Source organism: Rana temporaria, chromosome 3, assembly GCF_905171775.1.
Source record: "Rana temporaria chromosome 3, aRanTem1.1, whole genome shotgun sequence".
In the NCBI taxonomy this organism is placed as follows: domain Eukaryota; kingdom Metazoa; phylum Chordata; class Amphibia; order Anura; family Ranidae; genus Rana; species Rana temporaria.
This window is the reverse complement of record NC_053491.1, coordinates 239,601,138-239,629,007: the sequence shown is the minus strand read 5'-3', so window position 1 is coordinate 239,629,007 and position 27,870 is coordinate 239,601,138. Positions and strand designations below refer to the sequence as shown.

The following is a 27,870-nucleotide window of genomic DNA, read 5'->3' as shown; positions in this document are numbered from 1 at the left end:
ATACGAATCGGCAAAACCTGAGGAAAAAATTTGGTTAAAAAAAAAAAAATATTGGATATTTATTATAGCAAAAAGTAAAAAATATTGTTTTTTTTTTCAAACTTGTCCCTCTTCTTTTGTTTATAGCGCAATAAATAAAAAATGCAGAGGTGATCAAATACCACCAAAAGAAAGCTCTATTTGTGGAGAAAAATTATAAACATTTCATTTGGGTACAGTGTTGCATGACCGCGCAATTGTCATTCAAAGTTTGCCAGCGCTGAAAGCTGAAAAATGGCTTGGGCAGGAAGGGGGTGAAAATGCCCTGTATTGAAGTGGTTAATGGGGCGTGGCAGGGGGTATGGCCTATGCCTACATACTTTTCCCATGTCAAAAAATTAGGAGGTATGAGTTAGTAGATGCAATGGGATTTTTCAGTACTAAAAATTACCCCAGTTTCTGTACATACTAGATCAAGGGTGTCAGCCCTGGTTCACACTGATGCTACTTTGAAATCGTGCAACTTTAGCTGAAGTAGCGTGATTTCAAAGTAGCAAGGTCAGCGCGATTTCAGGTGCTACTTGATAGACATTTGTGTGGCTTCATACACAGAAATCGCACCTGAAATCGGCAAAAGTAGTGCAGGAACTACTTTTGAAAATCGGTGCTGCGCCACAAAATCGGTGTCGCACCGATTGGAACAGTGCCATTGCCGCCAATAGGCTGCAACTTGTCATGCGATTTGATCTCTCAAATCGCATGACAAAATGCTGCAATGTGAACCTAGGCTTAAACTCGATTTCCTCACGGGCCGCATCAGCATTGTGGTCGTCCTGAGAGGGCCGATTGTATCTGTAAGGCTAGATATTCAGAGAACCCCACTCCCCCTTACATCAGATGTCAGTGCCCCTCCCACTATCAGAAGTTAAGAGTCCCCCACCCTTCCTTACACCAAGTGAGGCAGAAGTGGAGTGGTTTGGGTTGCTTTTAGCTACATGGGGGAAATCCCTTGAAAATGGTGCGTGACCTATATCCATCTGAACATATTATCATTCAAGTGGAATGGGTAGTATACAGTAGATGGTATTGTTTAAGACCTGGTTCATGTGTCATCTACAGTAAGACAAACGTGATACTGAACTGACTTTACCTCCAGTAATGAAGGTTTTCTTTGTGCCATTTTTGTTGTGATTGAAATTTGAGAAACATGACCAACATGACAATACTTTCAAGGAAGTTAGTTACATTTTAAAGGAAAGTACCTTGCATGTGACAATCTGACCTAAATAGATTTGTTTTGCGTCTGCATTTTGTACATTATTTATATTCCAGTAAATACAATGTAATTCCTTTGCAGTTATTCTGACTACATGGACAGCAGTGCCACAAAAGGAAATGTTCCACTGCCACGCTATGGATCTGATGACCGGGAACCCTTTTCCCAAATTGGTTGTAATACACATGATATGTCACCTACCCATGGCAGCCCCTCTAGTGTGGACACACAAGCAGTTAAAAATGATGAGATTTATGTTAATATTCCTCAGATAGAAGAAGAGCCTGTGTATGATGACATTGCCAATTTTAAGACCGAGGCACCTGAAGTAAATGAACTTATTAGCACAGAGACAGAATATGTTCGCTCACTACAGCTTCTGATTTTCCATATTCAGCCCAGGCTGGAGGAGGTAAAAATACATTTTTTATTGTAATAATGATTTGCACAGCCTTTTGTCTAAACATATTTTTACTTTACATATTTATTGTGTTTTTCAATGAGCTCCTAACTCCAGGCAGGTATGAAAAAAACAAAAAAACAAAAAAACAAAAAACACAAATTAATGCGGTTAATGCATTCATTATAAAATCTTATAAATGGAGGCATTTTAATATTTGATCACAAACAACCTTTTGATTAATTGTGGGGTTATACAGTACTGTGCAAAAGTTTTAGGCAGGTGTGAAAACATACTGTAAATTAAAGGAGTTCTAAATAAAAAAAAAAAAATTCACCTTAATGCAATCTATACATTAAGGTGAAAAAACATCTGGTGTTGCCGCCCCTCCCCCCAAGCCCCCATTTTACTTACCTGACCCGTCGAATGTACCGCGCGGTCCCGAGATCCTCTTCGCCGCTCAGCCTGGCCGCTGATTGGCTAGAGCGGATGGATTGAGAGCAGTGCAGCCATTGGCTGGTGCTGCTGTCAATCACATCCAGTGACACGGTGCACCGAGGGGCGGGGCCGAGTGATACAGTGAGCGGTTATGGCCAAATGCTGTATCACGGGAGCGCACCCGCAATTACTGACCCCCATGCGAGCTCTCGCATGACTGTGGTGAGTAATTGCGGGGAGGACAAGAGACAGCCACCGAGGGACCCCAGAAGACGTGGATCGGGGCCACGCTGTGCAAAACGAACTGCACAGTGGAGGTAAGTATGACATGTTTGTTATTTTAAAGGAATCTTTTTTTTTTCCTTTACAAACGCTTTAAAGTGGAGGTTCACCCGCAAAGTTAATTTTTAACCTTAGATTGATGCTCATTTTGTCAAGGGGAATCGGGTAGTTTTTTTTAAATCGAAGCCGTACTTACCGTTTTAGAGATGCATCTTCTCCGCCGCTTCCGGGTATGGGCTGCGGGACTGGGCTTTCCTACTTGATTGACAGGCTTTCGACAGGCTTCCGACGGTCGCATCTATCACGTCACGATTTTCCGAAAGTGGCCGAACGTCGGTGCGCAGGCGCCGTATAGAGCCTTACCGACGTTCGGCTTCTTTCGGCTACTCGTGACGCGATGTATGCGACCGTCGGAAGCCTGTCGGAATCCTGTCAATCAAATAGGAATGCCCAGTCCCGAAGACCATACCCAGATCGCTCTCTAAAACGGTAAGTACGGCTTTGATTTTAAAAAACTACCCGATTCCCCTTGACCAAATGAGCATCAATGTAAGGTTAAAAAAAAAATTTCGGGTGAACTCCCGCTTTAAGAATGCTTTCAGAAATAGAAGTGTGTTTATTTTTTATCAAATAACAAAAAGAACATTTAATGAACAGGAGAGAAATCAAAATCAAATCAAATATTTGGTGTAACCACTAAATATGGTGTTTGGTGTGTGGTTCGGAGCAGAACTCCAGAAGAGGGAAAAAGTTTGAACCCGAACGGCGATCCCCTTTGAAGTCTTTGGGAGCCAAACAGGAAAAATCAAAAGTGCCCATTTTGTAGGCTTATATGCAAGTAATTGGCCATAAATGGGGCGTCCTGATACGGCCCCGGGGGACATGTATCAATGCAAATTTTTTAAACAATAATTTTTTCAGGAACAGTGATTTTAATGATGCTTAAGCCTAGGTTCACATTGCTGCAAATTAGAAAACATGCGAATTTAGCTGAACTCACATGATTTCAACCCAGCCATGCAGTCCGACTTTGGGGGCGATTTGATAGACATCTGTGCGGATTCCTGCACAGATGTCTATTGAAATTGCCCCCGAAGTCACAAAAAGTAGTGCAGGAACTGCTTTTGGGAATCGGTGCTGTGCAGAAAAGTCAGTGTCGCGCCGATTAGGAGGGTGCTATTGCGATTTGACATGCCACCGTCCATGAAGGCTGGGTGCCTACAGCAGACTAAGCCGCTTGACAGTTCTTATATAGGTAAGGGGTGGGGCCACCTGACTACATCACCTGGTGGCCGCGCTCTCTTCTGAAATCATGCACCGGTGCATGCTGGGTCAGTGACGTCAGAAGGGTGTGGTGCCACCAGGTGACGTAGCCAGGTGGCCCATCCCTTACCTATATAATAACTGTCAAATGGTTTAGCCTGCAGTAGGCGGCCAGCCTTCATGGACGGCGGGAGCGTTTTTTTTGGGTGTGGCGGGCGGCGTGATTGATGATGGATGTACATCGGGGGACACTTTTTAAAAAAATTAATGAAGGAATTGTCAAAACCTGTCTGTGTTTTTATAATTTTTTGACACTTTTTGGGTGAATGGGTAGAGGTACAATGTACCCCATACTCATTCACATGGGGGGCTGGGATCTACAAGCCCCCTTGATAAAGATTCCAATAAGCCCCCTGCCTGCAGACCCCGCAACCACCAGCCAGAGTTGTGAGTATGAGGCCCTTGTTCCCCATGCCAGACTGTGGGGGCACATAATTATTTTTACCTGCAATTTTTATATATTTTATTCAGCTGGGGAAGTCCATTGACAGTTGTTGACTCATTGGTTGTTAAGGATGCTGCAGCCAACTTCCTGGCCCCTCTCTTTAACCAGCTTATACTGTACCCTGATGGGGCAAAGCATTGCCCACCAGGGTGCAAAATGCATTTTGCATTGCAAGGCATTCAACAGAGCGAACACCCGCCAAACACCCTGCAAATTTGGGTGTTCCCTGAACTGGGAAAACAGCCAATGTTCGGCCCGAACTAATGCTCAAGCTGAACTGTTCACCCAACTCTAGTAAGCACCCTTTGCCTTCAAAACAGTGTCAATGCTTTAATTATTCTAGGTACGCTTGCACACAGTTTTTGAAGGAATTTGGCAGGTAGGTTGTTCTTGGAGAACTAACCATAGATCTCCTCTGGATGTAGGTTGCCTCAAATCTTTCTGTCTCTTCATGTAATCCCAGACAGACTCAGTGATGTTGAGATCAGGGCTCTGTGGGGGCCAAAACATCACTTCTAGGACTCCTTGTTCTTCTTTACACTAAAGGTAGTTCTTAATGACATTGGCTGTATGTTTGGAGTCATTGTTCTGCTGCAGAATAAATTTGGGGCCAATCACACTCTTCCCTTATGGTATGGCATGGTGGGTAATTATCTGCCAATATTTCTGAGCGTTGAGGACACCATTGATCCTGATCAAATCTCCAACTCCATTTGCAAACATGCATCCCCAAAGGTGCAAGGAACCTCCACCATGTTTCTATGTGTCCGGCAGACACTTATTATTGTATCGCTCTCTAGACCTTCCTACTCAAACTGCCTCCTGCTACAGCAAAATATTTCAAATTTTGACTCATCAGTCCAGAGCACCTGCTGCCATTTTTTTGCACCCCAGTTCTTATGTTTTCATGCATAGGACGTGGAAAGAAGGCTAGGTGACTCAACTATGCAGAAGTATTTCTCCGGGCAATAAGTAAGCTAGTAATGCTGGTAAATAATTCAATTGTGCTCAATTAAAAAAAATCCTTAAATTTTTCATCAAGCACACAGAGCGCTGTAGACAATCAGAGGATCATGCCTAAAACTTTTGCATAGTACTGTTCTTTGCAGTTATTTTTATTTGTGGGCTACAGGTATTGATGGATTTTTTGTCTGCTCTAAATATGAAAAACAATCTGTGAAATATATGATTTTTTTAGATCCCACAAATTGATGTCAGAAGTCTCCTTTGTAATGCTGAAGAACTTCTTTCAGTCCATGAGTCATTTCTCAGTGAATTAAAAGATACAAAAAATGATGACCAAAACCAACTCTATCAGATCGGTAAGTAGGGTTGTAAAATATTGAGGAAAAAAAAATGTAGAAACCCCTAAGATACAACTAGATACCTCTCTTAATATTTATTAAAGCTACTGTGCAAGTTCACAACTCACAATGGTTTCCACTGCATTAAGAGTATGTGTCTGCATGTATATGTGTATAGTACATACACATATGTTTGAGGCCAGAATCACACTAGTGCGTTGCGTTTTGGAGCTCTGTTGTCTTTGCGAATTTCTCTATAAGGTGTTCTGCAGATCAACTGCGTTTTAGTTGCAGATCAGGTGCGAATTTGGAGACCTGGGAGAGGGGAGGGGGAGGGGGGAAGTGTATTGAACTGAATGAGACAAATACTGAAGAGAAATGAACAGATCTGCGAATTCAGCTGCGTACCCATAGAAGATAATGGGACTGAATTCGCACCTGAACCGCACCGCAAGACATAAAAACCGCACGCGGTTTGGAGGCAATACGCAGTGCGGATGCATCGCACATATGTGAACCAGCCTCATTGAAAACAATGTATTTTGAAATGTCCTGCGAATTAGATGCGGTTTAAGCCGCACTCAATTCGCATAGGTGTGAACCTGGCCTAAGGGTTAGCCGACCGCCCTATAGCACCTTTACTGCTACAGGACGGCCACGCTGCGCAGGATCATGAACTGTATATATACGTGATCCTGCACTTCTGGGTATTGGGCCTGAGTGTGTGCCAGCGGCGGCTCACTCTTGCTGTGATTTTACACAACGGAAGCAGATCAGAGTGTCCGACATCGCGGGCACCCTGGACAGGTAAGTGTCAATTTATTAAAAGTCAGCAGCTGCAGTATTTGTAGCTGCTGGCTTTTATTAATTGTTTTCTTTTTAGGCGGACCTTTGCTTTAACAAACAAGGGAAATTGAAAACAAGCATCTGAAGGTACTTTGAACCGTGTACCCTGTAAAGCTGTTTGGGAACCCCCACACCCAGGGGTAATCTGTTGTTTAAAAGTTAGCCTGCTTCTGAAGCTTGGACCTACCTACTCTCACTCCTGACTATTGATTCCAAACTATAATGGATGTCTTATTGGCCAATTATGATGAGTGAGTGAGTGAAAAACTTATATAGCGCAGCACATACAAACCGAATCACCTCTGGGCGCTGTCACATGATGCGTGGGAAGGGTTGGCCCTAGCTCTTGATCACAAAAGGTGATGGTTATATGTATGTTTAGAGGGGATCCTAAATGAAACAAGTATTTGTGAATTATTTTAAAAACACCTCCACTCACAGCAGACCCCATTGTTTTTAGAGGCAAGAATTGATCTGTTGGGTCTTTCCTGCATTCTAGGCTACAAGAAGGGACATCTCTAGCACACCTTTTAACTATGCTACATATGCATATGTAAAAAGAGCTAAGGTTGGTGACCCTCCAAGTTGCATTCACCACATTTCGCCATTTTTGGGGTGGAGGGAGATCAACCTATCAGGCCCTGAAACAACTTTTTTTTTCTTTTCTTTGCTTTTCAGGAAGCCTTTTTCAGGAATACAGCCGAGATATGGAAAATGCATACGCTGTTTATTGTAATGGATATACAAGATCTGCATCACTACTTCAGAGTTACCAAGAAACACCACCTATAAATGAAAAGATCCAGGAAGTACTGCAAATTTTACAGTGAGTGCCACTACTTGCTCTGTATGCTGCAAAATACATAGCAATGGTAGAGCTGAAAGATGTTAACGTTCACTGTTGCTTTCTAAACATTCAAATATTCAAAGCTGGGGCTCCTCTGCCTCCCAGGCCATCTTTGCCTAAACCCTGATTATAGGTCTACTCCATATAACAACGTTTTTTTTTATAGAACGCCTCCTTACTGCCTGTGAAATGTCTTCTGAAAAGCGATCCACCACAGATCACTTTCCAAAGGGTAACGCTAGTGTGAACAAACCCAAAGAGTGTAGATAGAGTGATGTTTTGGTTGAGGTGCTAAAAGGACTAGGATAGCGTATAATTAATAGTTGTAAGTATACTAAAATAGAGCTGAAAGGCCAATCAGATTAGGAATGTTTTGTGACAGGTAATCAGATGCAAATGCAAATAGATACAAAAAGATACACTGGGTGCGATTTACAAAAACTAGAGCACTCTGATTCTGGTGCAGCTGTACATGGTAGCCAATCAGCTCCTAAAGTCAGCTTGTTCAATTAAACTTTGACAATACAACCTGGAAGCTGATTGATTTCTCTGAGGAGCTGCACCAGATTTTGCACGCTCCAGTGAAGATAAGTGAACCGATCAAAATCTGGTCAAAATCTCCTGCTATTGCGAATTGGATGCAGTTAACCTGCATCCAATTTGGAATGGTGTGAACCCAGCCTCAAACTGGAGCACTCAGAATCTTCAGCTGTGCTTGGTAGCCAATCTGCTTTCAACTTCAGCTTGTTCAATTAAAGGATCACTAAAGGAATTTTTTTTAAGCTAAATAGCTTCCTTTACCTTACTGCAGTACTGGTTTCATGTCCTTATTGTTCGTTTTTGCTTTGAAGTGGCTGTAATTCTGCTGTGATCTCCACACTTCCTGGTTGCCTGTTTCCTTATAACCATCATACAGGGAGCTTTTCACGGTGGTCTAAGCTGTCATTACTGTGTGTCTAAAACTTAACAGAACCAATCAGATTCATTTTAAAAACAAAACACTGCCCTGGATTTGTTTGTTTTTGTTCTGTGTGTCTCTCTAGTTCACAAGAACATGAAACCAGATTAAAAGTGAAACTAACCTGCAGGCACATTATATGATTGATTTTTATCAATTTGTAATCATTTTTAAAAGGAATCAGTTAACTTTTATGTCTCTATACCCTGTAAACAGTCAACAGTGACCCTTTAAGCTTTGACAATAAAACCTGGAAGCGGATTGGTTTCTATGCAGAGCTGCACCAGATCTTACACGCTCTGGTTTTAGTAAATTGCCCCCAGACTGTTTGTACAACTGGCTTTCCTGTGGTCAATGGGTCAACACAAGCTTTTGTTAGATTCAAGTTTGAAAACTAATGAAAAGAACTGTCGATCCCTGAAACTGGTAGATGAATGAGAGATGAGAGACAAAATCACACATGTGTATGATCTCTCACAGATGCCTATGCTGTCCCGTCGGCCACTCGGAAGGCAGCATCCTGCAAACAGTATACTTTCCAACTGTTGATTATACTCCATCCTTGGCCACTTGGCCTCTCGATCCAGATGTCACTCTGTGAACACCTTTACGTTACAATGTTTGGTAAGCACTGTTTCAAACTGCTTTATTAAAATAAACCAGTGGTGATTCACTTTAAAGGGGAGTTCCACCCACAATTTCACTTTTTAAATATAAATACCCCTGTAATACACAAGCTTAATGTAGTCTAGTAAAGTTAGTCTGTAAACTAAGGTCCGTTTTGTTAGGTTGTTAGAGCATTTAGTTAGTTTGTAATCTAGAAATATACCGTGGCCATCTTAAGTGTGGGCATCATGAAGCCAGACTGTATGACTTCCTGGATTTCAGCCTTGCAGATCTTGCACATGCTTAGTGCTGCACAAGCGATGTAATAGGTTTCAGTCAGGTTTCCATAGCAACGGGAGTGTCAGAGGAAGTTGCCGCCCCTTCTCTATGCAAATAGGCTATTTGCAAGGACTACTGGGATACATGATGCCTATCCCAGAAACCCTTGCGAATAGTCTTGTGACTTAATAGCCTAGGCTAATAAGGAGGAAGTAATGAAGGACTACACAATAAGGGTATTTACAAGCAACAAAATAAATAAAAATTGTCAATTCTGAACAGAACACTATGAGATTAGGGCATGTAGCACAGACAAACATAAAAAAATGGGTGGAACTCCACTTTAATTCATCTTTAAGTTGCCCATGACTCACCCATTTGTGCCCTACCACAATGTTCTGGTTGATGGAGTACTTGGTTAAATCTGGAGTACTTGAATCTGAGTCCTCTGATACAACCATGATATGCCATTTCAGATATTCACTTTCTGCTTGGATATTTAATGGCTCACTACTGTTGGATGATGACTTTATCAGTATCCATTTAGGGCTAGTTCTGTGCAAACATCATATTATAGAAGTAGCGCTTGGTCGCTAAAGAGATAGATCAGAAAGATCTAATCATTCTAGTGCAGGGTTTCTCAACCAAGCACCTTAAGGCCGTGTACACACCAGCAAACATGTACGGTGAAACCGGTCCGCCGGACCGTTTTCACCGTACATGTCTGCCCGGGGCTTTCTGTACGATGGCTGTACTAACCATCGTACAGAAAGCCGCGCGTAAACAATACGCGGGGCGTGTCCGGAGTGTCGCCGCGTCGATGACGCGGTGTCGCCGCGACAATGATGCGGCGACGTGGGCGTGCCTGCCAGTTAAATGCTTCCACGCATGCGTCAAAGTCATTCGACGCATGCGAGGGATGGCGGGCGCTCGGACATGTACGGTAGGTCTGTACAGACGACCGAACATGTCCGAGCGGGCAGGATTCCAGCGGACTGTTTTAAAACAAGTCCAGGAATATTTGTCCGCTGGGAAAAGGCCCGGCGGGCAAATGTTTGCTGGAATCCTGCACGCTCGGGCCTACACGCGACCGAACATGTCTGCTGAAACTGGACCAGTTTCAGCAGACATGTTTGGTCGTCTGTACGGGGCCTAAGCCTCGTACACACGACCGGTTATCCTGCCGGGAAAATAGGCCGTGTGTATGCTTCCTCGCAGTTTTCCCGACAGGAAAACTGCCGGTAAACCCGGCGGAAAAACAGAGAACCCGGCAGTTTTCCTATAGGGTAAACACTGCGAGGGAGCATACACACGACCAGGATTCACATCCAAAACTCTCCCCGCAGTTTTTCCAATGGGAAAACCTCTCGTGTGTACACGGGGAAAGTTACCGAGCAGGTTCGGTTTTCCCGTCAGGATTCCTGGCGGACTTTATACCGCAGGGAATCCCGGTCGTGTGTACAGTGCTTTAGGGTTCCTCCAGAGGTTGCTAGGAGTTCCTTGATCAATGAGCAATTTCTGTCTCTCAGGTAAGTTCCCACTGACTCCACAGATTTTTTTTAGCTATCTGTAAGGTACCATCTTCCTAATGACCAGAAGTGCAGGAGCATTCTTCCAACTGACCATCATACTAAAATATCAAGAGTTGTAGCTATAGTAATTTTTAGCAGGTGTTTACTGAGCCCAGAAAGATATTTCAAGGGTTTTCGTCTGTATTAAAAAGGTTGAGAAATGCTGTTCTAGAGTATGGCAATGTCAATGTGAATATGGGCTATCTAGATCAATCCTTACATAAGTAACCGTCAGTCTGGTTGTTTTGTACAAGTTTGAACCCTAAGAGCCGGTTCACACAGGGGTGACTTGGGATCCGACTTGAAGTCGTCCCAAGTCGCGCTGTTGAGAAAAGTAATGGAAGTGAATGGAGCCGTCTTAATGTACACTACTGAAGTCGCTCCGACTTCAGACTTCAGAAAAGGTTCCTGTACTACTTCAATCCGACTTCTAGGCGACTTGTATTTATTGATTTCAATGGAAGTCGCCTCCAAAGTCGGATCGTGTCTTAACTGAAGCAACAATGCAGGAAGAGAAAATTGTTTTCTCAGGCAAACCCCTCCCTCCCACAGAGCTGATTGTTGTTTGATTGGCCACCTGAAAGCCTCCTGTCCTGGAGGTGACTTGAAGTCGCCTTGTAAGTCGCCCCAAGTCGCGCTGTGGTGCGCGCTCAGGTCGCCTCGCAAAGTCGCGGCCAGAGTCGTGTCGCCCCTGTGTGAACGGGCTCTTATTGCTTGTGGTTATATAATTGTAAATTAATAATATAATAATAATATTACTAGTATCTCTTATCTTTGACAGAGACATGGATAGCGTTAAACAATTCAAAGACCTTTCCTTCTACCTGATACAGCCCGTACAGCGTATCACCAGGTACCCCCTTTTATTGCGCAGCATCCTGAAAAATGTACCGCAAGAACGACATTCACAAGAGATGCTTCAGAGAGCTCTTGACACCATGAATGAGGCAAATGTCAGCATCAATGAAAACAAGAGGCGTAAAGAAATCGGTGAGATAAGTGTGAATTCATGAAACCATTTTAATAGCGCAACTTTGCTTTATATTCTAATATTTGAAGCTACTTCAGAAGCTTTAATATGAATATACATCATTATTCCATTGTTTAGTTGGAATGGCATTAAAATAGGATTCAGGGCTTGTTCACAAAAACGTGCACAAAAACCGATGCAAAAAACACGCAGATTTCACTTTCAGAGACATCGGTTTGGCATCAGTTTACATCAGTTATCTTTCGCATCAGTTATGTGCCCTGTTCACACAAATGATGATGTCACGTCAGTTTTTTTTTCCATGCAGAAAACTGCATACACATTTGAAAGTCTTTTAGAATGCCCAGACTGCCTAATCGTAATGGTGCCACATCCCAAAAAGAAATACAAAACTAGAACTATGGGTGGGACTTTAGTAGCAGCACCAGTACAAACAAAGATTATAATAAAATACACATATAGTTATTGAATATAAAATTTAAAATAATATCCAGATAGAAATTCATACAAACAGGTGCAGGTCAGATAATGAACAAAGTAGAAGAATCTCCATTCATGAAAGAAGCACTGGAACCCGGAAAAGTGGGCTCCCTACGTGTTTCAACTGAGTCTTCATCAGGGGGTTCTTTTAACCACTTTTCGCCCAGCCTAAAGCAGAATGACGGGCGGTCGGCGGTTCAGTTATCCTGACTGGGAATCAAATGATAACTGCCGACGCACGGATGTGGGGGTGCGCATCGAGGCGATCGGTGGTGTGGCGTGTCATTGTGACACACGGCTACACCAATCTCGGTAAAGAGCCTCCGACAGAGGCTCTTTACCATGTGATCAGCTGTGTCAATCACAGCTGATCATGATGTAAACAGGAAGAGCTGTTTATCGGCTTTTCCTCACTCACGCGTAGAGGAGAGCCGATCAGCAGCTCTCCTGATGGGGGGGGGTCTGTGCTAAATGTTTATTAGTGCAGCCCCCCCGGAGATGCCCGCCCAGGACCACCAGGGATGCCGCCAGGATGGATCATTAGGGATGCCCACAAAGGTACCCCAAAAGGTATGCCACCCTGGTCCAGGGAGATGGCAATCAGTGCCCAGGCAGATGGCAATCAGTGCCCATCAGCAAATGCCTGCCAGTGCCATCTATCAGTGCCCATCAGTGCTGTGTATCAGTGCCCAGTAGTGCCGCCTATCAGTGCCACCCATAAGTACCCATCAGTGCAGCCTTTCAGTGCCCACCAGTGCCACCCATGAGTGCCCATTAGTGCCACCTATCAATGCCCATCCATGCTGCACATCAGTACCACCCATCAGTGCCCATCAGTGCCACCTCATTGTTGTCACTTCATCGGTGCCAACTTATCAGTGTTCGTCAGTGAAGGGGAACACTTACTTATTAACAAAAGAAACACATTTATTTTTTCAAAATTTTCAGTCTTTTTTTATTTGTTTAGCAAAAAAACAAAACAAAAAAAAAACTGAGGTGATCAAATACCACCAAAAGAAAGCTCTATTTATGGGAACAAAATGATAAAAAAATTAGTTTGGGTACAGTGTAGCATGACCACGCAATTGTCATTTAAACAGCGACAGCGCTGAAAGCTGAAAATTGGCCTGGGCAGGAAGGGGATGTAAGTGCCTGGTATTGAAGTGGTAAACAATGCAATGAACACATTTTATATGTAGATTGCAGTATAGATACAGTGGGCCAGATTCACATAGAGATACGACGGTGTATCTCCTGATACACCATCGTATCTCAGAGTTGCGTCGGTCGTATCTATGCGACTGATTCATAGAATCAGTTACGCATAGATATGCCTAAGATCCGACAGGTGTAACTGTGTTACATCGTCGGATCTTAACTGCAATTTTAAAATGGCCGCTGGGGGCGTTCTCGCTGATTTACGGCGAGAATATGTAAATCAGAGAGATACGCCAATTCACGAACGTACGCGGGCCCGACGCAGTCACTTTACGCCATTTACGTAAGGGTTTTCCCGGCGTATAGTTACCCCTGCTTCTATGAGGCGCAGCCAATGTTAAGTATGGCCGTCGTTCCCGCGACGAAATTTGAATTTTTTACGTTGTTTTCCTAAGTCGTTCGCGAATAGGGATTTGTGGAAATGACGCTCACGTCGGCTTCATTGACGTTTTCCGACGTGAGTTGGAGCATGCGCACTGGGCTATTTTTACGGCCGGCGCATGCGCAGTTCGATCGGCACGCTTAATTTTAATACAAGCCGCCCCCTTTGAATTAAGCGGCCTTACGCCGGGTCATTTACACTACGCCGCGGCAAATTATGGAGCAAGTGCTTTGAGAATACGGCACTTGCTCCAGTAAGTTGCGGCGGCGTAGTGTAAATGGCTTACGCTACGCCACAGCGGATTCTATGTGAATCTGGCCCAGTATGTGCAGACACCAGCATATCTCCAGAGGTTCCAAAAGACAGAGAACAATTCAAGGGATGGTAACTTGGTAATGGATGAAAATGAAATATATCCACGCGTGTAATTATAAATACTACTAAAAAGTAGGGAGACGGAGGGGGGCCAGTGGAAGAAGCCACAAAATTCCTTGCAGTCACAGGATCCTTCTCCTTAATGGACAAAGGTCCATGTAGAGGTTGCAAATAAAAGGCAACCCCAATAAAGCACTCAAATCATATGTCTCAAACAGGTTGGAAGGTCCCAGAGAGGGACCTCTAAAGAGCAATCCATGGCGCATTGCTTTTTGGAGGGCATTTCACAGACGTGAGGAGGCATTATATGGTGCTAATATCATTAAAAGGGGTAACTAAAAATGTCTCATCATTTGCACAAAAGTCACATATAATATACATACAGTAATGTTTGTAATCTGTGTGATATGCCAGTTTTTATATGTTGTCCTTTGTAGGGCGAATGTAAGATTCGCTAACATTCAAGCATAATGGAAAAAAGGAGAGTTAAAAAACATTCCATCAATAGGAAAAATAGCCTATAGATATAGGCTAAAAACATTCTACCAGAAGAGGAAAGAATATGAGGCATGCTTCTGCACTGTGTACAAAGTGTATAAATATTCCCACCACTGACAGTGTTATGAATCGGATACTTCAGTGGATGAACTGCTACACAGAATTGATACAATATTTCATTGTTTGACAAGTTTACCAGACTGCAACCCTTCACAGATGAACAGGGCAAACAACATAGTTTGGTCTCTGTAACATTGTATCAATCCTATATAGTCCACTTTCTGCAGAAGCTGTTCCATTACGCAATCAGTGGTAAGCACACGCATTTCCATACACTTTGTACACAGTGCGAAAGGCTCCCTTAAAGTGTTACTGAACCCACAAAAGTAAAATCAGCCTGTATATGCAGTAAAGTATGCTTGTTATACTCACTGTGAAACCTACGGGGTATATGCTCCGCATTGTGTAAAAAGGCTGCGTGATCCTCCCCTTCTTTTACTGTCCAAATAATAATGGGCTAGATTCAGTAAGCAATTGCGTCTGCATATCCATAGATACGCAGCGCAATTGCTTAGTTGCGCCGGCGTATTGACTGCTCCTGATTCAGAAAGCTTGATACGCCGACTGCAGCCTAAGATATGACTGGCATAAGGCTCTTATGCCGTCATATCGTAGGCTGCATTCTTACGCAGGCCGCTAGGTGGCGTTCCCGTAGTGGTCAGCGTAGAGTATGCAAATTGCATACTCACGCCGATTCACAACCGTATGCGCGCCCTGCGTACGCATGTTACGTCGTTTGCGTTCGTCGGTTTCTGCGTAAGGCTGCCCTTGCTATTAGCAGGGGCAGCCAATGCTACGTATACCCGTCGTTCCCGCGTCGCGATTTTAAAAAATTACGTTGTTTGCGTAAGTGAATCGTGAATGGCGCTGGACACCATTTACGTTCACGTTGAAGCAAATGACGTCCTTGCGACGTCATTTACCGCAATGCACGTCGGGAAAGTTTCCCGACGGAGCATGCGCACTACGTTCGGCGTGGGAACGCGCCTAATTTAAATGATCCACGCCCCCTACGGGATCATTTAAATTACGCGCGCTTACGCTGGCCATTTTTACGGAGCGCCCGCGCAAATTACGGAGCTACTGCTTCGTGAATGAAGCGTAGCGCACGTAATTTACGGAGGCGTAGCGTAAAAACGGTACGCTGCGCCTCCGTAAGAGGGCACAAATCTACTTGAATCCACCCCCTTGGAGGCACTCTGCACATGCTCAGTTTGGTGTTTACTGCTAGAGAGTTTTTTTTTTGTTTTTGTTTTTTTTGGGAGGCTGCATGTGATCAGCACAGGGCCAATTAGCACTGTCCAGACAGAGGAGAATGAAAACTCCTCCTACAAGCTTTAACCAGTGCTTGGTCAGACACTGATAGAAGTCCCAAGACTGTTCTATATTGCTGATGAGAAAAGGTATTTAGCTTTTTATATTTACTAAAATAATTGCATTTTTGTGTACTGTCAGGGACCAGATACTGTATAGTGAATGCAGGGTCCTGTTTAGTAACACTTTCATTTTTATTTTTTCTGGTCAAGTGTTTTTAGCCTACAGTACTAATCTATTTTATCTTTTTGGCGGAATGTTTTTTAACTGTTCTGGTTGAGACCCCATTTAAACTTCGAGTAGCAGGAACTCGCAATTCCGTTCGCTTTTTTGTGTGGGCGACTTTAACTACTTGGTGAACCGCAATACGTATATATAAGTTCTGGTCTGCAAGTGGTTTACCAGAATTATGGCTGGAGAGATCAGCCATAACCCCAGTACTGATTTTTTTCAGCAGGTGCCAGCTTTGAGCTGCTGGAACGGTTTCCGAAGTGGCGGAAAGGGTGTCTTTCGCTGGTTTTCTCTGGCTTCCCATTTCCGCCGGTTCACTTGAGGAATGATTCGACAATGTGACCAGCTGCTTCCACAAGCAATGAAAGAGTTAACACTCTTTGATTGACTCTATGGCCTTGTAGGACTGGAGTGACGTCATGATGTCATTTTCGGTCCAGGCTGAAAAAAAATAAAATGTAAACTAAAGATCAAAACTTCCTTTTTATCTTTTGCTTTAAAGGTAAAGAAGAGATTTGGGGTCAAAAAGTGGACCCGTCATTCTTATTTCTATTACAAGAGATGTTTACATTCCTTGCAATAGGAATAAAGTGATCAAAAAAAAAAAAAAGAATTAAAGGGACAGTGTAAAAATAGTAAAATAATAATAATACAAATTTTTTAAAGCGCCCCCATCCCTCCGTTCTTGCGTAAGGCCTCATTCACACTACGGGCCGTTCGGGTCCGTCTGTCACGGACCTGAATGGCCGCTCCATGCATTCCTATGGAGCGTCGGATGTCAGCAGAGACATGTCCGCTGACATCCAACCCGATCCGATAAAAACAGACATATGGGGGCCACGTCCCCATCCGTCCATGCGGATCGGATCGGGTAAGATCTGATGAAAACGGACATGCTGTCCGTTTTCATCAGATCGCTCCATAGGACACAGCGGTGCCCGACAAGCCCCTCCCCGCTCAGTGAGCTGAGAGGAGCTTGTCATCCGTCGGCTCAGCGGAGATCTGCGGACTGATCTCCGTAGGAACGGAGTCCGCCAAGTGTGAATGAGGCCTAACACATATGTAGGTCGTGTACGCAAATTAAACGGTATTCAAACTACACATGTAAGGTATTGCCACGAATGTTACAGCGAGAGCAATAATTCTAGCCCGCCTCTGTAACGCTGAACAGATAACCTGTAAAGACATTTAAAGCATTGCCTATGGAGTTTTTTAGGTACCGTAGTTTGTCACCATTGCACAATTTTAAAACATGACATGTTTGGTATCTATTTACTCAGTGTAACATAATCTTTCACATTATACAAAAGAAATTGGGGTAATTAATGCATTTTTTCAAAATTCGTTAAAGTGTATTTTTCCCCCCAAAATTGCATTTGCAAAACTGCTGCACAAATACTGTGTGACATAAAAAATTGCAACGATTGCAATGTTACATATATGCCATTGATACATATAGCCCAATCGAACGGGATTGTTCTTAGTTATTAACCCATGCGGTATTACAAAATGTTGTTCCCTTCATCAAGTCTTTCCTTTGTTCTCTGTAAAGTATTATGCAACTTTGTTGAAACGGATATTTGCTGTTTGGATGTATATTTTGCATTAAAAAATTTCAATAAAACTTTTTCAATGAAAAATTTGATAACCAAACCAGTGCAACCAGATATTATATATACAAAAATTACGTACAAATATGTTTCATAAATTCATGTGCATTACTAAAATTCATAAATGTGCAAAATATTTGATCTAATGGTTATATAAAGTCGATGATTATTGAATTCATATTAAATCATGATATATCCAAGTGCTTCCAAAGTGCTCAGTGCTCCAAAAGTATATAAAGTGCTCCAGTGCCAATAAGATGCTCTTCCAAAAATTATATTTATTCACCTCCTACCAGACAAGGGAGATTTTAAAGTATAGCGATCAAACAACGATTAACATATCTCCTGTATAGCCAACCCTCTCACTATCGGGCATTTGGTTAACCGAATGACCCTCTCAGTAAGATATAGCTTCAGTGTCCCCACTTCTGGAATGTACTCTATATCAGGTATCTTATGCCATGACCATGCAATCAGTAGCCATGCATATAACATATAAGAAGGATAAGCCACATAATGTAATAGCACTAAAAGTATCTCCTTTAACCTCCCTGGCGGTAAAATTATTTCAGATTTTAGGTGCTGAAAGCGGTACAATTATTTTGCATGGAAATTTGGCGTTTTATATTGTAGGCCTGCAATTCTTAGGAATAACTCACTTAAATCTGTCCAAACAAGAGTCTAGTAGACATCCCGGGTATGATAAAGTTTGAAAAACAAAATCATAAATTATAATATAATAAATAATTATAACAAATAATAATGTAATTATAATAAAAAATTATCAATAATGTAATCAAATCAAAATCACTGAAATTTGCTCAGTTGCAGAATTGTCGCTGTCATTACTTTCAGTATTTGATGATGAATTTCTCCACAAATTGCTATCGCTCAATTCTGAAAGTGAATCTAATTTATTATCGCTGTTTTCTAGCTGGTCTAAAACCACTTTTGATGTAAAGGGACACTTTTTGGTTGCTATGGACAATCTCCAGTTTCCAGGCAGAAAGAACAGTGTTTATTATACAAAAGTGCATGTAGGGCACTGGGCAGACCACTAGGGACAAAGGGGGTGTGTATTTATATCTAAAAGATTACAGTATACTGTATGTATTGTGTGTATTTACTTTTTTGAATTTGGCGCCGATCTCTGCCCCTGTGCGTCGTAACGTCGTAGGGAACGGAGCTCGGCGGCACATGGGCACTGTGTGAATCGAGCCAGGAGACACCGCTCGATCACACAGCAGGGAGGCATCGCAGGATCCAGGGACAAGGTAAGTAATTCCCTGCCTGTGGACACTGCAATGCGATCCAGAGTCTGGCTTGAGGTTACCGCTTTTGGTTTGGAAATTCCACCCCGAGCCAGACTCGGGAATACCGCTGAGGGGGTTAATTAAAAGATAAACATGCGATTACATATATCAAGCAATACAATCGCAATATAACAAAGCATGGCCGTGGAACCATGCTACGGCTCGTGCGCAATGATGTCACACACTCCACACTGCACAGAAATGTCTTGTTTAATTAGGTCTTTTGAGCTGGACACCATTTACAGGTGGCAGGCGTTAGCAATGTTCACTGGATGCTCTATTTTATTAGCTGCTTGTGGAACCTTACCATTGCATTAAACTGAGCATTTTGTAGCTTAAAGCTAGCTACAAAACACTCAAACCAACAACATAAAAAATCTATTATTCTTTATGGGGTTTGTTCACACCTGATCGCTCAAGCGCCTATAGCTCAAAAAAGTTTTGGAACTTCTGTTGAAGCTCAAATCAGGCAGATATCAGCACTATATGTGCTATATACTTATTTTTAAGCTATGTACAATATAAAATTACATAATTTTATACAGGATATTACCAGATAGCTCTTTTATATACAAATTTCTGGCAAAATGGAGGAGTCTAGAGGAGGAAAATGTAAAAAAAATGAAATAAGTGTGTTTAAAATAAGACTATTAGGAACAAATGGGTATATCAAAGTTTTTATTTAGGTCCCTGTCAGGATTTTTTCTATTGTCAAGGTTGGGGGTCAACAATTAGGGATGAACCCTAACCCCCTAATCCCAATTTGTTTTTTATAAACTTAAAATAGGTATCAGTGTCAGTAGTGTTGGTGTAGGTAGGATAACAAAATCAGGTATCAGAAGAATAAGAATTCTACAGCAAGACGTGAGGTCACAGATGATATTGCTCCCTATTGGCTAATAAAAAAAAGGCCTGAGTACTGAAAACACTGTAATAAAATACATGCAAAAATGTGACGCTCAGGTGTGAATGCAGCCTAAAAATTAACCTATCGTAAATCTGGATTATTCAGATTAATGTTAAAGCACCACGTTTCAAGCTTCAATGAAAGCAAAAATGTCTAGATGATTAATTATTCCAGAAATGTAGGCTGCTGAGGTTGTCTATGAATATTCTTGTTTTATTAAAAGCTGATCTGAACCTTGCCTTCAGCTACTCCCCAAGCCCCTTATTGGTCAGTGATGCTATCCATCATATTTTAGGGCCAACAGGGAAGCTCGGAAGATGGGAAGAGATGAAGCAAACCAGGAATAATCTAGGAAAAGTCAGAATTGAAAATAAAAATAAAAATTCAGCTGCTTATACCTCTGGATCTAGTGATCCTTTTGCCATGTGTTTTTTTTCACAGCAGGTTACCTCTGCATATGCATTGTGTTCATCATGTATTCAGTTTAAATTGCTTAGGCTTATCACAAGTTTTAAGTTGCATTAAAAAAAAATATATATATTTACATTAAAAAATATATATTTGTATTGTTTTTGCACAGCGACCAAGTATCTGCAGTCAGACCAGAGGTCGTTGAGGGAAAAACTATCAAAGCTGAATACCCACACTATCAGTAAGAAGACTAACAGGTTAAGCACGTTTTTAAGACAACAGGCAGGCATGTCTCCCAAGGTATGTCAATTTGGCTGTGCTGTATTGTCACCATAAAAACTAATTTCAGGGTGTTTAGCATCAGTGCTTATATTTATAGACAGAAAATATAGTTATATGTCAATAAAATATGCATTAAGGCCTGGTTCACACCTATGCATTTTTTATTGCATTTTCAGTTTTGCAGAAACACACTACAGTCCATTTCACATGGTTTCCTATGGATGTAGTTCACATCTGTGCATTTTATGGAAAGAGTCAGGTTTTTTTTTCTGGTTTTTAGTTCCATAGACTTCAATGGTTTAAAGATGTGTATTAAGGCTGGATTCACACCTATGCATTTTTAGTGCTTTTTGCATTTTGCAGATTTGCACTACAGTCCGTTTAACATTGTTTCCTATGGAACACGTTCTGTAGTGCAAATCTTCAAAATGCAAAAAGCACTAAAAATGCATAGGTGTGAATCCAGCCTTAAAAAACACAAAATGCACCTGCAATATGTAAACTTCAACCTGCACAAGTGTGAATTAGACCTAACACATTGAATAAAAAAAAAATTTCCCTGCTTCCCTGAACTTCCAGTCTTCACAGGAAATTCTTAAAGTGGCAGTAAGGCTGGATTCACATTGTCTCATCCATCGGGTGATGAATTTATGAGGCCTCGTACACACGGCCGAGGAACTCGACGTGCCAAACACGTCGAGTTCCTCGTCGAGTTCAGGGATGAAGCCGCCGAGGAGCTCGGCGGGCCGCCTTCTCCCATAGAACAACGAGAAAATAGAGAACATGTTCTCTATTTTCTCGACGAGTTCCTCGGCGGCTCCATCGGGCCAAAAGTGTACAGACGACAGAGTTTCTCGGCAGAATCCGGCTCTGACCGAGTTTCTCGCCGAATTCGGCCGAGAAACTCTGTCGTGTGTACGAGGCCTGAAGGTTTGCTTTGCCTTGTTTGCATAGCAAACAGTGCAAAAGATTTTACATTGTTTAAAAAGACATTATTAAAACTCACATATATCAGTTTATAAGCCTTTAATGCAGGGATCCTCAAACTACGGCCCTACAGCTATTGTAGAACTACACATCCCATGAGGCATTGTAAGGCCCCGTACACACGTCCGAGGAACTCGACGGGCAAAACACATCGTTTTGCCCTTAGAGTTCCTTGTGAAGCCGCTGAGGATCTCGGCGAGCCGAAATTTGCCATTGAACAACGATGAAATAGAGAACATGTTCTCTATTTCCTCGCCGAGGTCCTCGTCGGCTTCCTCGGCCGAAAGTGTACACACGGCCGGGTTTCTCGGCAGAATTCAGCTCTGAACCGAGTTTCTGGCTGAATTCTGCCGAGAAACTCGGTCTTGTGTACGGGGCCTAACACACTGACATTCACAGACATGACCAGGCATGATGGGAAATGTAGTTCCTGAACAACTGGAGGGCCGTAGTTTGAAGACCCATGCTTTAATGTGTGTGCTGGTTTGTCTGGGTTGCAATTTCCTAATCTAGAAATTTCTAGAATTAGGCCCCATGCACACGAGACGCTGCTAAACTCGAGTTCAGAGGCATTTGGGCATTTTTTTCAACTGCCCCTGAACACATTTAATGTTATCCTATGTGTCCATGCACACGATCACGTTTTTTGGCGTTTCAAAGCAGTTGGGTTCAGGGCCGTTTTTCCAAACCCCAAATTTTGGGTTCAGAAGCTTTCAGCTTTTGCGTTTTAGACGCAAATCGCGGCAAAACGCCGCTAAACGTGGCGAAACGCCGCTAAACGCAGCAAAACACGGCACAAATAGTTTGATTCTGAGCTTGGGGAGGGTCTACAGTGTTTTGGGGATAAACGCTGACAGCCGCAAATCGCGGTAAAACTCCGCAAATAGCAGCAAAACGCCGCGCAATTTGCGGCAAAAACGGGCGTTTTAAATGCCGGTTTTTGCCTTTGAAAAGCTGAGATTAGAGGCGTTTGTAATAGCGTCTCGTGTGCATGGGGCATTAGAGAAAGGGAGCAAATATTGCATCTGTCAATCTCCTGTAATACACACATCAAAACCCATGCATGCTCAGCTTGTGCAAATGAAACCATTCTGTTTATCTGCCCTCTACTAGTGCCATTTCTTTATAACTGAGGGTACAACAACTTGGAAGGAATGGTGAAGATACATGTTTAGCACTTAGGAGCATGACATGTTAAGGGCCGACTTAGAATTCTGACCACCCACCTTTTACCTGCTACCCACTTTACCCCCTTTACCAAAATTAACGACTGACACCGGTGTGGAGTAAAGTTGGCCTTACGGCCGATTTTATTTAACAAAACTAATATTAACATAAATAACCATTTTCTATAAACAACGTATTTCACAACTTTAAACCATCTGGTGGTCTAAAGACCACAACTTCAACTGGCCACTGGGACAATAACTGTTTTTTAACTTCGGCCTCAGTCGCAAACCCCAGACTCGGAGGCAGTACACCTGTCCACAGTGACCTACACATGAACTCCTTCCTGGTCAACCTTGTTGACCGAAAGGTACCCGTATCCCCATATACCTATGGGTACAACCGTTTGCAAGCAAACGTCCTGCCTTTACCCTCTCCAGAAACCCCAAACACCGCCTTCCCCTTACTACCCGCCTACCACATGGGAGGGTGGGTGGGACGTTTTCCTGCTGTGTTAAGATGGAGGAGTGACGCTACGTCACTTCCTCCCTACAGTACAGAGCCAGCCAGCCCCTCCTTCCTCCCCCAGCCTGCTACACTCTCTTAAAGCAGCGCTGCACTGATTCCCCACACGGACCCTCCTTACTTAAAACGGCCACAGCCACTGTCTATCTTGCGGTCCCCCCCCTGTCATGCCGTCCCTCCTCCTACCGCTGCACTCCCGGCTCTGGGACTCTCTTGACATGTTAAGGGCCGACTTAGAATTCTGACCACCCACCTTTTACCTGCTACCCACTTTACCCCCTTTACCAAAATTAACGACTGACACCGGTGTGGAGTAAAGTTGGCCTTACGGTCGATTTTATTTAACAAAACTAATATTAACATAAATAACCATTTTCTATAAACAACGTATTTCACAACTTTAAACCATCTGGTGGTCTAAAGACCACAACTTCAACTGGCCACTGGGACAATAACTGTTTTTTAACTTCGGCCTCAGTCGCAAACCCCAGACTCGGAGGCAGTACACCTGTCCACAGTGACCTACACATGAACTCCTTCCTGGTCAACCTTGTTGACCGAAAGGTACCCGTATCCCCATATACCTATGGGTACAACCGTTTGCAAGCAAACGTCCTGCCTTTACCCTCTCCAGAAACCCCAAACACCGCCACCGCACGCAAGGGCAAAACCTTACCCATGCGTGCACCTCCACACCGAAAGGGCCCTACGTACTCCTTCCTCCAGACCCAAGGCCCACAAATCAATGCCTATCGGATTGAGGTGGACCCCATCACTCCTCAGAAAACGCCAAGTCTCCTCCTCCAACTCCCTGTGTCTCATGACCAACCCCCCATTCCTGACCATGAAACGCCCCACCTCCTTGTTCACTTTCACACGGGCCTTGTTAACTTTGTCTACTGACCAGGCCCACCGCCAATTTGACCTACCCACCATCTCCGACCAAATTATCACCATGCCGGGAAACAAAGCGCGCAATCTCAAGAAATCACACTTTATGTCCCTAATAAGTTGGTGCATGGACCTGGCCCCCATATCATTACCCCCAACATGTAGCAGCAGAATGTCAGGGGCCCTGTCCAAACGGGTGAATTTTAGCACCTCCGGCAAAACCCTGCCCCACATCATTCCCGGAAACCCAATCCACCGAACCTTCGCGTCCTGAGTGGGAATCCCCAGCTGTCTACCCGTAGGCCTCACCTCGGCCCGCCTGGCCCCCCAAGACACATAAGAATGCCCAAAGATCCAGACCAGACAGGGCTCACCATCTGAAAAACAAGAACACAAACAACCCCCATAAAATTTGCTCACCTATACCCCAATGCCCAACCTCCACCAACGTCCCTATGTCCACCCCCTTACTCATGCAACAACTGCGGGCGAACATAAATCCTAAACCTGTCCGAATCCCACCGCCCAATCCGTTTTACCGCGGCCGCATCCAATCCCGCCCTCGCTGCTTCCGTGGCGGCCCCTATGCGAAATGAATGCGTAGCATACTCCCTGGGATTATACTCCGCCGCCACCACGCACTTCCTGAATACCGCCAAAAACTGAAAGCGGGATAGCGCAGACCCATCCTGATGTACCAAAAAGGAACCCCCTAGTCCAGGACGCACGGAACAAAAGTGTTCCACCGCCCGTACAGGACAAATTGTCGCATCCGGAACGCGAAACAGCGATAGGCGCATGCCCTTACCTTCCTGATCCGTTTTCGACCTGCGTACCCAAACCCTCACCTCGTCTCCCCACAACTCCACATCTCCTTCCAAGAGGCCCCCATGGGCCGTCCTGGACGCACTGACCAACTCCCCGATACGCAAAGCCCCGAAAAAGGCAAGCGCAAACGCTGCCTGGAAAAGCGCAATCTCGTAAGCCGAGTTGCACACTGACTGTAAGTGGCGAAACAAACTTTGCAACATCAAAAATGAAACTGGGCGACGGCCGTCCGGCGTCCGACGCCCTTTTCTGTACCCCTTAACTGCCTGCTTCACCCAAAAATCTTTGGTGAAATCCCTGCCGCCATGCCATTTGAAAAGAAAAGCTAAACCGGCCAAGAGCCGATCAATTGCTGACGCCGATACCCCCTCCTCCATCTTCAGATTAAGAAAGTGTAGCAACGCCAGGCCAGCTTCCTGACCCGCCGGTGGAATTCCCAGACCATCCGTGAAAGCCTGCCATTCCCGCCATACCTTGGAGTAGGCATTCCATGTAGCCCCACTCACCGACCGCCGAATCCACTTTGCCGCTTGCTCAAAGCAATGTCCCACATCCATACGGGGCAGGGGACTCCGTGCTGCTCCGCTGCTGGTGCCAACTCCCGGAATTTGTCCCACTGGAATCGAGACAAAGCGTCAGCTAAAGTGTTCTCCACCCCAGGCAGGTGCACAGCATAAACAAACACGTTCAAGGACATGCAACGTAAAACCAAATGCCGAAGCAACCGCACCACCAGCTGCGAAGCAGCCGACACTCGGTTCACCACTTGAGCGACGCCTAAATTGTCGCAGTTAAAGCGAACTTTCAAGTTCCGAAACGACTCGCCCCACAACTCCAACGCCACCACAATCGGGAATAGCTCGAGGAGTGCAAGGTTCTTCAAGAAACCCGCCTCCTCCCATGACTTCGGCCATTCGCCCACACTCCACTTACCCTGACAAAAGGCCCCGTAGCCAGTGGAGCCGGCGGCGTCCGTAAACAATTCCAGGTCAAAATTGCTAACGGGCCCAGACATCCACAATGCCCGTCCATTAAAGGACCCTAAGAATTCGTGCCACATCTCCAAATCCTCCCTGTGTTCCCCCGTCAAAGTCACCAAATGAGTCGGCGCCCTCACCCCAGCAGTCGCTGCGGACAGCCTGCGGCAAAAGACCCTGCCCATGGGAATTATCCTGCATGCGAAGTTCAACTTCCCCAGCAGGGACTGCAATTTTCGCAGCTGAATCTTCCGCATCCCAATAGTTCCCCGCAATTCTTCCCTAAGCGCCTCCAACTTATCGACGGGTAACCTGCACTCCATCCTCACTGAGTCCAGCACAATGCCCAAAAAGACGATGGACGACGTGGGGCCTTCCGGGTGCCAACGGGACCCCGAAACGCTCCGCCACGTACTGCAACGTCCCCAATAGGACCGAACACACGTTCGACTTCGGGGGGCCCACACACAAGAAGTCATCTAGGTAGTGGACCACCGAGCTGAGCCCTGACGAATCCCGCACCACCCATTCCAAAAAGGAACTGAAGGTTTCGAATAAGGCACAAGAGATGGAACAACCCATGGGCAAACAGCGATCCACATAGTATGCTCCATCCCAAGCGCAACCCAAAAAACGAAAGCTCTCCGGGTGAACCGGAAGCAACCGAAACGCCGATTCCACGTCAGCCTTCGCCATGAGAGCACCCTGTCCACATTTTCGTACCCACGACACCGCCGCGTCAAAAGAAGTGTATGACACGGAACATGCCTCCGGCGCAATCGCTTCATTCACCGAATCACCCTTCGGGAAGGAAAGGTGATGGATCAAGCGGAACTTAAGCGGCTCCTTCTTCGGGACTACCCCCAAAGGAGAAACCACCAAGTCCTTAAGCGGAATCACCGGAAAAGGCCCGGCCATCTGCCCCAATTGCACCTCCTTAGCCAGCTTTTCAGCCACCACCGAGGGGTGCAAGAAGGCGGACCTCAAATTCTTTGCCTCAGGGGGGACCACCGAAAGGGAACACGGAATTCTGAAGCCGTCAGTAAAACCGTCCTCCAACAACCTGGCGGCTCGTCTGTCAGGGTACCTATTGAGAAAGGGGCGCATCCTTTCCACCCGGACCGGAGTCAACCCCCTTTCCCGCAGAATCACCGGGACGCCCCTTTCCGCGCTTAAAACACTTGGAAAGGGAATGGGAGCCCCCGCACCCTGAACAAGTGTGCTTGAAACGGCAGTTCGCGCCGTACTTGCACGTACTGTCATTAAATTGCCAGCAATAGCCCCATCGTTTTTCGGTCGGCTGTCCCGAGGCCGAGGCACCTCCGACCCCCCCCTGAAAAAACTGACCCGGCACCCTCGCCGCCGTCATAATCTTCATCCACAGCGCTATGTCTTTGTGGTCCCAGCGCAGCGACGGTCTCACGGCCATCCTCTGCCTGAACTGCTCATCGTAACGGAGCCACGCCGTGCCCCCATATGTCCGCTGAGCCTCGCAAATCGACTCCTGGTAGATAAACAAACCCCGAACAATGCTCCGGGTGTTTTTCCCCAATCACGCACGCCATAATCGAAAAGGCCTGCAGCCAATTGTTAAACGTGCGAGGAATCAAGCGATAACGCCGCTTTTCCTCATCCTCCTTCTTACTCTCCTCCGGCTTCAATCTATCCAGATTGAATTTCTCCAGGGGCAGCAACGTGAAGATCTCCACGTACTCCCCCTTCCAGATCTTCTCCTTCACCTCTGCCTTGAGATGCATTCCCAGAGGGGCTTCAAAGCAAAAATACATTTCGCTTTTCGCCGCATCCGCCAACCTAACCGCATCCTTCTTCTTGTCCCCCGCCTCAGCTACCCCTTCGCCCATAGAACCA

General features: G+C 44.6%; 1 protein-coding gene across 1 annotated transcript in view; it reads left to right on the top strand.

The window, feature by feature from the left end:
* Positions 1-27,870, top strand: part of ARHGEF37 (Rho guanine nucleotide exchange factor 37) — a 148,132-nt gene that overhangs the window by 62,756 nt on the left and 57,506 nt on the right. Inside the window, exons 4-8 of the mRNA XM_040344513.1 lie at positions 1,337-1,667; positions 5,342-5,465; positions 6,972-7,119; positions 11,336-11,544; positions 20,514-20,644. Of these exons, the coding sequence (XP_040200447.1) occupies positions 1,337-1,667; positions 5,342-5,465; positions 6,972-7,119; positions 11,336-11,544; positions 20,514-20,644 (943 nt within the window). The remainder of the gene's footprint in view (positions 1-1,336; positions 1,668-5,341; positions 5,466-6,971; positions 7,120-11,335; positions 11,545-20,513; positions 20,645-27,870) is intronic.